The sequence below is a fragment of the Gekko japonicus genome, unplaced genomic scaffold, assembly GCF_001447785.1.
Source record: "Gekko japonicus isolate JY-2015 unplaced genomic scaffold, Gekko_japonicus_V1.1 scaffold1392, whole genome shotgun sequence".
NCBI lineage: Eukaryota > Metazoa > Chordata > Lepidosauria > Squamata > Gekkonidae > Gekko > Gekko japonicus.
Genome location: NW_015167578.1, coordinates 149,975 through 165,780, shown reverse-complemented (window position 1 = coordinate 165,780; position 15,806 = coordinate 149,975). Strand labels below are relative to the sequence as shown.

Here is a 15,806-nt window from a genome sequence, read left to right as displayed (position 1 = left end):
CTCCGGGGCAAACAGCCATGCCCCCCCGCGATATCCGGCCTGTGTGACCGGGGCCACTATCTGCCTTTCCTTTCTGGCCATTATTCTTATGTGTTTTATTTCATGATTATTACTGAAACTAATTTTGTTGTATACAGGAGGGGCCCTGACTTGGATAGCCCCAGCCTAGCCTGATCTTGTCCGCTTTCAGAAGCTAAGCGGGGCTGATGCAGAGGCAGGCAATGACAAACCACCTCCAAATGTCTCTTGCCTTGAAAACCCTGTGGGGTAACTATACGTCAGCTGTGACTTGATGGCAAAAATAAATAAATAGAGGAGGGGGGGTGTTAAAAAATTACCTGCCCCAGGCACCAAATAGGCTAGGTATGCCACTGATAAATACATTTAAAAAATAAACATGCTAGCTTTAAAGGGACAGGGGAGACCACTAGGAGTAGGGTGAGAGAGCAAGGCCTGGTAGTAGGAGGCAGAGAAAGGGACAGAGGAGCTGAAGTGAATACAGTGAGCCCTGGCTGACCGCCTCCTGCAAAACTATTTGAAAAGCTGGAGTGATGTGGTGGTTTGAATTAATCAGCTACGCTCCCATGTTGCTAAACCACAGCCTTGTGATAATCTCATAACTTCAAGCAGTAGATGCAAAACCACATAAACAGCCTTTATCAAGCTGTCTAAGGCTCACAGAGGACTAGCTGCTTATGCACAGTGAACCCCCTCTATACACAGACACACCCACACACCATTATTATTTATTAGTTACATAGGGTAGGCTAGGTGGAGAGAAATGCATTACATTTACAACCCACCTTTCAGCCCCACAAAGCACTCCTGAGAGAGCATGGAACGGCCATAACACAGCAAGACAGTGACATCCCCAGCGCCAGGCAGCTAAGTGGCGATTGGAGGCTGGATTGTCCATGGCCAAGCCAACACTTTAGCTGCACTGGCTCTCCCCACGCTTGCGATCATGGTCCCAATAGTTAGTGACTTGACGGCACAGTCAGAACCTGACAGGCCACTGCTGTCAGGGCTGCTGTAGATCAGCCACCTGGCGACTCTATGTTCCCAGAGGAAAGTGTTACATCAAACCATATGACTGTCTGAACTGCATTCCACCAGGTCACAGGCAGGCAGAAGTCCTGTAATATGTCGACCATCTTGACTCTGGAACACCTATTGTACAGGTATACATAACTCAAGGGGTTTGTCTGCTTTATACTAAACTAGATCATTGATCCACTGAGGACAGTACTGAAGCTACCTTATACAGAGTCAACTTCTCTGGTCTAACAAAGTCAGCATTTCTACTCTTGACTGGAGTCTCAGATCGAGGTGTTTCACATGACCTTCTACCTGATCCTTTTTTAAAAGGCAGAAGCTGAGGAACGGAACCTGGGACCTCCTGCATACAAAGCAGATGTGCTACCACTGAACCACAGCCCCTTCCCATTCCCTGTGTACTGAGATTAGCCTTTCCCACATGTTGCAGAGCATGGACTTCACAACTGTGCTTAGGAGTCCTTCATCTGCAGTATCATTTGTCAGATAAATGGTGGTGGTGGGGAATGCTTTGTAATGACAACTGCAGGGGCAGGAAAGCATAGCTATCCCCAGGGCTATTTTTGGGCAGGAACGCACAGGAACGGAGTTCCGGCTGGCTCCCAAGTTGGCCACGCCCAGCAGGGACTTATTAGCATAACAGGCCACACCCAACAGCAGAAACTCATTAGGATTGGCTACATTAGGGGTGTGTGGCCTAACATGCAAAGGAGTTCCTGCTCCAAAAAAAGGCCCTGGGTTTTGACAACAAACAAGGTAAACAGAATAAGAAGCAAAAGGTGGGTGTGGCTGGATGAGAACACTTCTGGTAACACGGGGATGTGGCCCAATATGTTAATGAGCTGCACTGTCAGGGTGTGGCCTATTATGCTAATGAGTTTCTGCTGCTGGGTGTGGCCTATTATGCTAATGAGTTCCTGCTGGGCTTTTTCTACAAAAAGAGCCCTGGATCCCAACTTTTTGCCTGAAGTGCCAAAGGCATTTTACATTGTCCTTGCCTGCAGTCAGGAGACTTTCTAGCAATCATCCCATGTCTGGAGACAGGTCTCGTCATGAAATTTTAGCCAAACGTTAACCGCCACATACGTGAATGCCAGTGTAATGAGAACAGACCACATTTCGCCATTCAGTGTGGCATAACAGAGGCCTCTTGCAATAAAAATAAAGAGCAGTTTCTGTCAGAGCTCTCTCAGCCCCACCTACCTCACAAGGTGTCTGTTGTGGGAAGGGAAAGGAGTTTGTAAGCCGCTCTGAGACTCCCTTGGGTAGTGAAGGGTGGGGTATAAATCCAATCTCTTCTTCTTCTCCTCCTTCTTCTAAACAGGCAGGATAGATCTTCTGTTTCTGACTCTCTTCTTCATTGCCTAAACACATCCCTTGGTGTTCTAGGCACACAGCTGCTAAGAGCCACCACAAGCCCCTACAGAAAAGGTCTCTGTGGGACTTTCTCACACCACCCACATCCAACCCCTCAAAATGACATTGCTTGACTGACCCCACAAGCCCCCAGAATCTTGTTCCCATCAAGTGCCCTCCTCAGTGGCCCCATCTCTATGCTCCTAGCGTCTAAAACTTCTCAGCTTGCTCCCAATCTCCTGCAACTCCTGTTCCACTTCTGGAGGAGCCATGGTTACAAAAGCAGATCTCTCACTGAAGTGCCGCTACAAGCATGGATATAACTCCCATTTTAAGCTTTTGCACACGCTCCCATTTGATTGGTTAAAATAAAGGAGAGAGAAATTACAAATAAAAGAAGTCAGCACAAGTGACATTTTGCTTTTATGCTTCATTCGGGCCGTGCCGCTGCCGCCGCCACTGCACCCGTGTAATGAAATTCCTACGGCACTGCTGCATATGGCATCCACATTCATCCATCACATCAGCTCTGAGCCTGAGCTGCATTCCCCACCGCTGCAAGGGAAATACAGGCTTGAGCTGCCATCCTGCTGGCTGCAACTCATCAAACATCTCAAGCGGGAAAGGCGCTGTCACCACTGAGAGAGAGGGAGGGAAGAAGAGAGAGAGCGTCTTTTGGAAGAGCGCAAGTGAGGGAGTGTGGGTGCAGAAGTGGGGGCAAAGAAGGCCACAGGGCTGTTCCTGAGCAAACCCACTCCACCTTCACTCTCGTTTGAAGCACACTTTCAAAGGAAGTTCTATTGACATTGAGGGAATCTGATTGCAACAAAATATGCTTCCAATTTGGGAAAAAGTATTATAAATCTGCATAATTAATACAGATGTCATGTGATAAACCTGTCCCCCCTCCCCAAAGGGAAAAGGACCGAGTGATGGGTTTGAACAAAGGAGACCCTGGATTTAAATCTCAGATGAGCCATGAAGCTTCCATGGATGGCTTAACAAGATTATTGTATGGGCTAATAATAGGCTGTAGGGTTTATGCACCACAAAGAGCAAGGGTGTTGCAGTGGACAGAGTGTCAGACTAGGGATTTGGAGATGCAGGTTCAAATCCTGACTATGCCATGGAAGCATGCTGGGTGACCTTGGGCCAGTCACTACTCTTAAACGAACTTGTTCGCTGTGAGGATAAAATGGAGGTGAGGAGAACAGTGTAAGATGCTTTGGGTTCCTACTGGGGAGAAAGGTGGGGCAAGTAAATACATAAATAAACTTGCTATAGAAATAATGATAATAATTATTATGTTGATAAAAATTAAATACTGTAGGAGCCAAATATATTTTCTAGGGGGGAATATAATTCTCCATGATTTGGACATTATTGGGTTCTTTTGATTTATTAAAATTTCTTTGGCTATACTGGGATAAATCTATTATGCTTTCCTTCAGAAGACCTCACATTGCTACAGTCACCAGCTGCAGAAATTAACAATACAGACTGAACGTTTAACACACTCGTCTCTGAGCGCTGCCATGCTTCTCTCCTAGCACTGATCAACTCAGAACATAAAACACGTTGCTCTAAAGAAGGGGGAGATACACGCTCCCATTTCACAATTGGCAGAATTGGATTGGGAGGAGCAAAGAGAGTCCCCCAAAGCCATAAGATTTGTTGTCAAAGGCAGGTATCCAAGTGTCCCCAGTCCTCACGGAGAAGCCACGAGGTCATAATGCCAGGACTTTTCTGTCACTGAGAAAGACTATGCCAGTACTTAAATCTCATGTTTCTGTCTTGACTAGGACGAGAACGCTATTGTCTGCTGCAAAATAAAATCAGCAGGATTTAATTCCCATTAAATCAATTTATTAAAGCTTAATTTGCATGAAATTAAATTCAGCCCCTATTCAAAGAGCCATCACTCCCCTAAATCATTCAGCACAGGGAATTGAACATAGGCCTAATTAAAAACTTGGCTGGATCCATGCCTGCCTATTTCCCTTGTACCACTCAGCAACTCTAAGAGAAGCCCTGGGGCTCCGCTAACTTAATTTACACACTCAAGGGACAAGCTTTCCTTTGCTCACTCTGTAGTAGGGTTCTTTGTACTGGGTCTGATCTGTGACTTTGTTCACAGGACTGCTGAGATGTGGGGGGGGGGTCATCTGTTCAGTCATTGGTTTGCTTGACTAGATCTACTGCCGTGACATCGGAAGTATGCCTAGATAACGAAGTTTTCAGCCACCAGTATCAAGGAGGGAAGCAGAACTGTCCAGCTGCTTCATTTTAATAGTAAACATTGTATCCCTTGTGAAATAATAGACTTCAGGACATGCTGGAACTAAACAAAACAGCAAGAGTTTTAGGGTGTAAGCTTTTGACAGTCAACGCTCCCATCATGTGGATTTGAATCCTGTTCAGGAATTCAGAGAGGAGGCTTGATTTGAGCCTTCCTGTGGACAGTATTTCTCAGAGGGGATATTGTTTCTACGGTACTGTTCAGTCTCTAAAAGCCACTTGCACTGTGACTTCCACTGGCCTCTTGCAAGTCACTCCCTTTTAAAGAAAAAGAAAAAAAGCTCCATGTGGGCAGAAGTAATGCACTTTGCTACCTGAGAAATAAATCGCCCTGCTGAGCTGCTTCACAGAACACTTACCTCTTTGATCCTCTGCAAAAGAGGCAGCAGCCAGTCCTTGTTCACCTCACAGTGGCTGTCTAAGAAAGTCAGAACTCCTGCCTGTGCCATGTCTGCTCCTCGAATGCGAGACCGGATCAAACCTGTGAAGACAACACACAAACTCAAGGGCAAATCTGATCTTCTGAGCAGAAAATTAGTTGCTTATCATGCCGGGGCACATCCCTGTCATTCTCAGCCACTTCCTCAGGTCAGGTCAGGTCAGGTCCTCCTTCCATCTTGATACATGCCTGTTTTGCTTGGCAACATCACAAATGGACATAAAGAAAGAGCTTGCCTACATGAACATTGTGGCCAGTGCACCCAACCTTAATTCTTCTGGCTGTCACTGTGAAAGCAAGAGAGGAGAACATCACGTTCATATGAGCATGAGAGGATGTAGGCAACTCCTCAAGCATAAAATAATCAAACACAAGTAGAGTTTGCCACAGACATTTTTACCTAAAGCAGGGGTCATTTGGACGCCATCCCCCCGGGTGAGGTGCGGGAGGGCGGGGCCTGGAGCTCCCTGCTGGTGCCCGCTGGAGGTCGCCGCCGGCTGTGGGGAGGACACACTTCCGGTGATGTCAGGGGGTGTGGCATATGCTAATGAGTTATGCTAATGAGTCCCCCTAGCTCTTTTTCTACGAAATGACCCCTGACCTAAAGCAACACTTAAACCAAATGTAGGGGAAAGATCTCAGGATTTTCGAAGGGACCCCCAAAATTGTTAATAAGACTAGTGAAACTTTTAAGTGATGTTTTTCACAGTTACCCACAATTTCCTGAGAAACATTTCAAAACAGCAGTGGCAACATTTCCTGATGAGGAAGTAGAAACCAAACAAAACTTGAATTGCTGTGTCTAGCCTGTTATCACTTCCACAGATAGGGGAAATCTTTTAGTGTGTGTGTTTCTTGTTTCATTGTTCACAATGGGTGATATTCTCACTGGGGGGACAACCAAAGATGCCGGGAACCAGGTGGAGAGGTTGGGTACAAATTCTAATGAATTAAGAATCAACTTAGGTTAGCCTTTAGTGGGGAGGAATCACGAAGGGCAAACTTAATCACTGGGGAAGAGATCTAAGGGCATGCTTGCTTATGGGTTTTTTCCCCTGATGTGTTCCTATAATAGGGATGAGAAAAAATTAAAGATATTCTTTCATTTTTTGAATGAGTGGCAACTTTGGTTAATTAAATTTTAAGTTTTATCATATTTCCTTCAGTGCGTAAAAAAAAGAACCTATACCAAGGACTTAGTTATATGGAAACTGACTGTCTAGCAGCCAACAAACCACCAACAGAAACGGTGAAGATTTTCACTGTATTGTTCTCTCCCTCCTCCATATCCGCAGTCCTTTTCCACCCCAGAGAAGGATTATTTCTGGGGTCACACCCCACTTGTGGACAGACAGTCACATGATGGGGGCTGCAGTGAGAAGTGGTGAAGGGATGAAATTGTCCCAACCTCTCTTCTGTGAGGGGAGCAGCACACAAAGGGGAAAAGAATTTCCACAGGATTGAGTGTGGCAGTGGGACTGGGGGAGGAACACGGTGAAAATCTGTGTCCCACTGGTGGTTCATTGGAATGTAACTGATGAATTCATCTGAAAGAAGCTCTGGTGTGACCTGGTATGGAGCCTTTCACACTAAAAGGAAGTCTTAGGGGGGATTTGAGACATAAAGAAAGTCTTAGGGGGTCATTCAGGACAATTGGTTTCCCTAATACAGGAAACCTATCCAAGCCCTTCTTGAAAACTCTGAAGGAAGGAGATCCCACCACTTTACATAGGTTAATGTGTTTTGTAGAGAAAACACAAAGATGACTTTTGTTTTTCCAACTCAGTGGCATACCTAGCCTATAATTTTTTAACATCCACTCCTTTATATTTTTTTGCTGTCAAGTCACAGCTGACTTATGGCGACCCCGTAGGGTTTTCAAGGTAAGAGACATTCAGAGGCCATTTGCTATCGCCTGCCTACGCATTGGCCCTGTTTAGCTTCTGAGATCTGTCGAGATCAGGCTAGGCTGGGGCTATCCAGGTCAGGGCCCCTTCTCTATATGACAAAATTATTTCCAGTAATAATCATGAAATAAGTATAATGGTCAGAAAAGAAAGGCAGACAGTGAACATTTTATTTTATTTAACTTCATATATATAATCATGACAGTAAAAAAACCCTGAAATTCCAACTCGCTATTCCATCACGAGAGCCAACATGGTGTAGTGGTTAAAGTGCTGGACTAGGATCTGGGAAATCCAGGTTTGAATCCCCACTTGTACCATGGAAGCTTGCTGGGTGACCTTGGGCCAGTCACATTACTCTCAGCCTAGCCTTGACCTGGATAGCCCCAAGGCAGCTTGATCTTGTCAGATCTCAGAAGCTAAGCAGGGCCAGTGTGGAGGCAGGCAATGGCAAACTACCTCTGAAAGTCTCTTGCCATGAAAACACTACAGGGTCTCCATAAGTCAGCTATAGACATCAATGATTGCAGCAACTACTGGGCCTTCGCATTAGTTTCTCATGCAAGTAAAGCGATACTCAAAATCTTATCTCAAAGACTGTTATCATATATTGAACATGAAATGCTGGATGTTCAAGCTGGATTCAGAAAAGGAAGAGGTACTAGAGATCATATTGCAAATTTACGCTGGTTATTGAAGCATATGAGAGAATTGCAGAAGAAAATTAATTTACGTTTCATAGATTACGGCAAAGTTTTTGCCATGGGTCAACCAGGGCTCAGCGACAGCGAGGATTCCTCAGGAGAAGAGGAGCTTTGTGTAGCAAACCCTGAGTCAACAGAAGCTGACCAGCAAGAAAATGAGCTGCAGGCTTGTCAGGATTTACAGCCAACAGCTGTTGCAGAGCCATCATCACCCTCCAGCCCTGGCTCAGCCCTCTGGTATTACCTACACCCTTAGAGCACCGTAGAAGGAGGCTGAGAATGGAACTACAGGTGAGATGGCAAAGTGCATGTCTCCTGGCCTAACATCAGCTGCTTGCTGATAATGGAGATGAGTTGTTACAAGACTGACCATGAGTAGCTGGCTGAAGGCTTGACAATTAGGCATGCAGCTATAAAGCCTCCCAAGGAAGGCTGCTGGGCTTGGACATAATGTGTACACTATACACTGACCTGCTGCCACTGCCTCACCTGTTTAATCTCTGATACTCTGACCCCGGACTGAATGACTTTGTTCTGCTGAATCTCTGGCCCTCTGACCTCAGACTGAACAACACTGCTTGATCTCTGATACCCTGACTCTGGACTGAACAACACTGGACTTCAGAACCCAATTCTAGCCACACCTCCTTTGGCCAACAGACCAGGGCATTGCCACGAGGTATTCAGAGTCTGCCAGTCAGTACATCATTTGATTGTGTGGATCATGAAAAGGTATGGCTGGTTTTAAAAGAAATAGGTATGCCACAACATCTGATTGTTTTGATATGGTACCTTTACTGTGGACAAGAGGCTGCTGTTGGGACAGAATATGGAGAAACAGAATGGTTTCCAATTGACAAAGGAGTCAGACAAGGATGCATTTTATCTCCCTTTCTGTTCAACCTATATGCAGAGCTTATCATAAGGAAAATTAGATTAGATTTGGATGAAGGTGGAGTAAAAATTAGTGGAAGGAACGTTAACAATTTAAGATATGCAGATGACACCACATTACTGGCAGAAAACGGCGAAGACTTGAAACAACTCCTGGTGAAGGTTAAAACAGAAAGTACCAAAGCAAGATTACAGCTGAACATCAAGAAGACAAAAATAAAGACTACTTGGGAATTATACAACGTTAAGGCTGAGGATTATCTATTCTTAGCTCTGTCAACAACCAAAAGGGATATTGCAACCAATAAATCCGAAGAAGATTAACACCATAAAGGACAACCATGAAGGAACTAGAAAGGATCTTTAAGTGTAAGGATGTGTTGCTGCCAACCAAGATCAAGATAATTTATACTATGGTATTCCCATACTATGCATGGGTATGAAAGTTGCACATTGAAGAAAATTGACAGAAAGGTGATTCCTTTATATGTGGTGTTGGAGGAGAGTTTTACAGATACTATGGACCACCACAAAAACCAAATAAGTGGGTTCTAGATCAAATCAAACCTGCACTCTCCCTAGAAGCTAAAATGACTAAACTGAGGTGATCGTACTTTGTTCACATTAAAAGTAGACAAAAGTCACTGGAAAATACAATAATGCTAGGAAAAGTTGAAGGAAGCAGGACAAGAAGAAGATCCAGCATGAGATGGATTGCAGTTGTAGAGGCCTCACTTCAGAAAGGATGTGGACAGAAAGGAGAGCCTGCAGAAGAGAGCAAAAAAAGACTGAGGGACTTAGGAATGTTCAGTCTGGAGAAATGGAGGTTGCAGGGGGACATGATTGCTCTAAGTATTTGAAAGGCTCTCACTTAGAGGAGGGCAGGGAGCTGTTCCTGTTTGCAGTAAAGGATAGGACTTGCAATAATGGGTTTAAATTACAGCCAGAAAGATATTGGCTGGATATTAGGAATTTTTTAAAAGTAAGAGTAGTTCAGCAGTGGAATTGGCTTCCTAGAGAGGCGATGAGCTCCCCTTCACTGGCAGCCTTCAAGCAGCGATTGGATGAACACTTGTCAAGGATGCTTTAGGCTGATCATGCATTGAGCAGGGGGTTGAAGTAGAAATCAGGGGTGTCGAACTCATTTGTTATGAGGGCCAGATCCTGACATAAATGAGACCTTGTTGGGCTGGGCCATGTGTCTCATAAAATGTAATACCAGGTAGTGGAGATATAAACTTTATAAAGGACAGAAACACAAAGGGTTGGTTTTTTTACTAAAAATAAAATCATGCTTAAAACATTAGCACTCTTGCAATATTTTGTTTATTTAACAGTGTCTGATAACTGACACCTCTTGCTCTGAATTATTGCATCACAATGTCTGTGCTGCTGCAATCTTGAGTATGCTGTTCAGGTATGTATCTGTAAGCTGCAAACCTATGATGACACAGCAGCAGCAGAACTGGAAGAAGAAGCAGAAGACAGCTAGTTCTACTGTGAGCCTGATAGAAGCCCTCTGGGGGCCTAATCCAGCCCCTGGGCCACATGTTTGACACCGCTGGACTAGATGGCCTGTATGTCCCCTTCCAACTCTAGGTTTCTATGATTCTATGACTCAGTCTAGGAAGCCAAGGCCCTCAGTCTGCAAGACCCAATCAAGGCTAATAAGGGGACATTTTGAAGGTAATTAATTCATAGAGTAGCTATGAGTTACTCGTACACACACACACACACACACTTTCAATCTGCTCCCAAAGTGATAACTCACGAGAGGTGTATGGTTATGGGTGGAACAAGGACAGTAATCCATCTAGGACACACCCTTTTATTCTGGCTTCATTTATGCTGTGCTAGTCACCACTATCAGCACCTCAGACTGAATGGAAATCAGCACTCTAAATTTATAACATTTTGACTAAACTAGATTCTGACTCAGAGAGGGAAAATAAGTGCCCCTCTCTGCCTACACTCTTACCTTACAGCACATACTTGCAAACACCTGCACTACACTCCTGATTCACTTAAATGCCAAACTGCACATAGAGTGGAAGTTCCACAATCAGATCTCCCATTTAAAAACAAAAAGTTGGAAAGCATGAGGAGGGAATGGGGGAGGGCACCAGATCAACTCCATGGCACTGGGCAAAACATGGTTAACTTTGCATTGATCCCATGCCATTTTCCAAATCCCCCCTGAACCTGTTACATGTTCCTTGGGGGAAACCATACAGGCACCATACAGGGCCTTGCACAGTCTCATGTACTTTGGCCTTTAATAAACACTATTACTGATTTTTATTTATTATTCCTGCAAACAAGGGTTAGAAAATATTAATTTAGACTGTGGGTTTGGGAGGAATACTGTGCCAAGAGGTTGCCAGTAATAGCCCCTGGAGCCTGCTGCGGTGATACGCATCCTCTGTACATATCTACTTAATCTTTAAAATACAATTTAATTAAATGTATCAAAAAAAATTCCCAGAGAGGCGGCACGAGCCGATCTCGTCTGTTTCGTTAGAACAAACAGCTTTAAAAAGAAGACCCCAGGCTTTGTTTTGCCTGTTCTAATTTTCTGGCTAATAAGCTGCAGCTGAGACTCGCTGGATGTATTAATAGACCAATCTCTTCAAGAATGGGGGTGGGGGGGGGAATGAGAGAGAATCTATTTTAGTCCTGAGCCCTTCTGAACATCTTTATAGCATTCTCTCCCTTTGAGCCAGTTTGAACTGATAGTCATAGGCCTTGGGAGAATTAGAATCTTTCCATACAACAGTCCATGGGCATGCTGAGCGGGTCTTGTGAATCTCTGTTGAAGAAACATGCATAGCAAAGCAGTTGCTTACCTAGCTCGCCTGACCACTGTTTGACTCAGCTTACTGCACCCTGGCAGGCTCGCTGATCTAACATATCTACATCCTGATCTTGGCCTTCAGAACTCAAATGGGCACATGGGGCTTCTCTCTGTTTACTCGTCACAACACCCCTGTATGACAAACTAGAAAGAATCGCATTTGACTAGCCCAGGGTTACTAAGTGAGTTTAATAGCTGAGCATGGATTTCAGCCCAGGCCTTTTTAAAGTATGGAATGATCCATAGAAGCTGGGGGGGAGAAAGCTATGCAAAGCATTTTGTGACTCAACTCTCTGTCCATGGTCCTGACTTAGGGATGGGCATGAACCTTGTAACAAACCTCAATTCATGGCGAAAATCGCCTTGGCTGTGGTTTGTGAACTGAGGTTCATGCTCATCCCTATCTGTGACCCTCCCATGACCCTCCATGTGTTTTCTGGAGGTTCACGGGGCTCGTAATGGGAAGCAGGGGGGAGTGAGAGGGATTGCTGAAATGGCTTGCATCCATTTCAGCCTAACAGTGGGGCTGGTGCACCTGTCAGCTGTTAGGCTGAAATAGATGCAAGCCATTTCAGCTATCCTTTTTGCTCCCCCCTGCTTGGAAGAGAATTCCCCACTGCTGGCAGATCCTGGGGGCAGGAGAAGCCTCCCAGCCAGGTCTGTGTGCAGCCATAAGAGACCTCCCTGCTGCACGCAGATCTGGGGGGCAGCTTCTCCTGCCCAGCACTTTAAAGTGCCGGTCAGGAGAAGTCTCCCAGCTAGGTCTGTGTGTAGCATCAAGAGACCCCCCCACTGCATGCAGATTCTGGGGGCAGCTTCATGAAACGAACCGGTTTGGCAAATGAGAAGACTCATGAAGGTTCGTGGTTCATGCAGCCCCACGAACCACGACCCAAGACTAACCTCCATTTTCTCGGGTCCTGCCCATCCCTAGTCTTGACTGCACTTGCATGGATTCCAGCTCTACAGAAAAGAATAGGTCTTAGGGGCAAAGTAGACTTGATGGCAACAGCAGATCAGTGTACCATAACTTGATCTCACAGAACACTTCCATTTCCTATGCTTTCCCTTAACTATTTCTCCCCCACTGGAAGGGCTGGGGAGAAGCTATTTTTGTGTGTGAGTGACAGCACTTAGTAACCCCCTTCCATAATGCATTTTAAACTGCCTCCCATTCCCCCATGTTCAGCATGATCAGTTTTGGTTCTGCATACTCATTTAAATGACAGGTTATCCACACATCAAAAGCAGAACCCAGGGCCCAATTTTCTCTCAATTGTTGGTTTTATGCTTTCTGCCAGTAACTCAGCCATTATGTGTAGGAGCACAATTCATAACTGAGAATCCCATTTGTATATTTTGCCATAAAACTCAGGCACTTTTTATACCCACTTTTGAATCCGCATGTTAAGGGTTGGGATGTAATATCCAAGGGATGCCTGAAGGAAAGCATGGGAGTTTGGTGTCATGTGCAATATGGGTGGTCCCCCAAATGATCTGTAAGGGGCAGCATAGGGTAAGTTTTAATAAAGTTCCATTTTTGTAGATAGACGAGATTGGCAGAGTTTGGTCACTGGTGAAGGTTGATTTCACAGTACACTAACCTACAGAAATGAATTTTCAGCTGTAGTAATAGAAATTTCAGGTAGGCAAACTAATAAAGGGTGAAAGAAAACTAGGCATGTCAACAGACTGAAAGTTTTCCTTTAAAGGAAACTAATTTAACTTTGGGGTGTTTGACTGATTAATTCACCAATTAAACCAACATTACAGTGTCTGTAATACACACACACAAAAAAATTGCCCTTAACACAGAACACAAATAATTTGTTACTTTTGAAAAATAAATCACATTATTAAGCAAATACTCTCTGTCAAGAGATGTCTTACAGTGCTATTTAGCTATGGGCTAACAGGAATGGAGGTGACAGTGAAGAACGCAGTGCCAGGACCCCCCACACACACACTGGTTTCCCAGCAAGGTGAGCTGCTGTTTCCCCTTTGAGCTTCTGGAATTGGAGAAGGGGTGTATGTGAGAGAGGAAGTATACCTGCAAGATGAAAAAAAAGTCTCATCTCACCATCACCAATTTCTTACTCTCTCTTCTGCAAAAGCCTTGTGGAGAAGGACAAGCTGGAGTGTCCTAATGAGGGGAGATGACCTCCTTTTCCTAGCGCAACCCCATCTTAAGACTGGTGCTCATGTTACTCCAGTAGAATGTGAGCCATTGGCACCTTGACTCGGCCGAGAAAAATGCCGTTCCGGATCACGTCTTATCTGCATCTGAACGAAACCCTCCTCGGCTGTGAATGTGTGCAATTTAAGATGTAAATATGTTGTCCTCCCTTACCCCACATTGCATTGTTAGAGACCCTCGTGAAAAATGAGTAACTGTAAATCGCTCAGAGCCAGCAAGCTCTGCAGGACTGAGCGATCAATAAATTGAAAGATTATTTATTTATTTATTTGACTCCCTCCTTTACCACCAGAGTAATGTGGGAGCCCTGGGATTACATAGGAAGAGCCCCTGTGGTAGTTCTACCCCATATCAAGGTCAATCCTTGGGAAGGAATCCTTAGGAGGAGCTGCTTTTCTAGCATCATCTTGGGCTTCTCCTGTTTCCTGATGACTTAGAAAGGAGTAGAGCTCCCACACCTCAAGAATAACATGGGTACTGAGATGTGGTCTTCCATCCCATCTGGTTACCATGGAAGGAAGGTGGTGTGAGGGGAAGATCAGAACCTGCCAGGGACAGGAGGATCTTTCCTCTTGGTAATGAAGCCTGGTTTGAATCCACCTTCCTACTGTACTTCCCCAGTGCAAATGTGACTAGAAAAGAAACAAGTGAATGAACCAGAATTCCTCCTCTCATTGGTATACTTTAGCCTCTCATTCTTGTGCTCCTTCTTTCTTTCTTTATTCCTATTTGTTTCATTTATACCTTGCCTTTCACCCCAATGGGAACACAGAGCAGTTTACACCATTCTCTACTTGTTTGTTTTAGCATCACAAAACCCCCGTGAGGTAGATCATGCTGAGTGTGTGACTGACTAAGGTCACCCGGCAAGCTTCCATGGTAGAGTGGGGATTCAAACCTGGGTCTCCCAGATCCTAGTCTGACACTTTAACTGCTACACAACACTGACACTTTCAGCGCTTTTCAAGAAGGAAGAAAAGGAACAAAGGAAGTTGCCTTCTGCTGAGCCAACCCATTGGTTCATCTCGCTCAGCAGTCTTCACTGACTACCAATGACTCTTCAGGTTCTCAGGCAAAGAAATATCTTTCCTAACATTTGCTACCTGAGGTCCTTTAACTGGAGTTACTAGGGAATGAATCTCAGCCCTTCTGCAAATAAAGCAAAGTAGATACTCTATCACTGAGCCATAACCCTTCCTAAGAGACAGATGGGGAGAAGGCAGCTAGGGGGTGTGGAAGCAGACACTATCTCAATTGCTACCAGTTACTGACCATTAGTTTACTACAATGCCATATGTCCATGCCATTTCAAAAGGAATGCCTCTAATCAGAACTAGATGGAAACCTGTAATTAATACTTGCTGCTTTCCTGATGAGTGTGGTGTTCAATTGCAAAATAATAAATATCTACAGGAATCAAGCCAAAGCGAATAACAATTAAAATATATTCAAGCTTCAAATCAGAAGAGAACATTATTTTAAAGCCTCTGTAAACCCAAATCAGAACTGAACAGAAAAACATTATTCAGATGATAATCTTGGAATAAAATTCCAACTATATTCTGATGGGACATTGGCCTCAAATTGCACTAACTGCCCACTCCTGCTGCATAACCATTGTAAGCATGTTACATCCCCTGGTTTTATTTATTTATTTTTTAATAAATGTCATGTTTGCCTAGAATTCTCTACTTCTTTCAAGGAATCATAAAGTGCACTTAAAGTGTTGCTTTAAGGTTGCTATCTTCTATACTGAAAACAAAGCAAGACAAAAAGCCTGTAAAATTAGTGCCAAAAAGCAATATGTGCGAATTATGGACTGGAATGCAGTCCTAGTAATCCACACACACTCCAATCGTGTTTTGCCATGAGCCAGTGTGGTACAGTGGTTACAGAGATGTACTAGGAAAGGGGATCTAACCAGGTGACCTTGGTACAGTCACATTCTCTAATCCTAACCTACCTCCATTGTTGTAAGGATAACACAAAACAGGATGAGGAAGGGAGAATCATGTATGCCACCCAGAGCTCCTTAAAGGAAGGGTAGGATAAAAATGTAGTTGTTGGGGAGAGGTGTCAGCAAAGCACAGCAAAAATATTT

At 44.4% G+C, this 15,806-nt stretch overlaps 1 protein-coding gene across 1 annotated transcript in view; it reads right to left on the bottom strand.

The window, feature by feature from the left end:
* GALNT14 (polypeptide N-acetylgalactosaminyltransferase 14) overlaps positions 1–15,806 on the bottom strand; it is a 210,468-nt gene that overhangs the window by 56,513 nt on the left and 138,149 nt on the right. Inside the window, exon 6 of the mRNA XM_015413873.1 lies at positions 5,070–5,191. Within this exon, the coding sequence (XP_015269359.1) occupies positions 5,070–5,191 (122 nt within the window). The remainder of the gene's footprint in view (positions 1–5,069; positions 5,192–15,806) is intronic.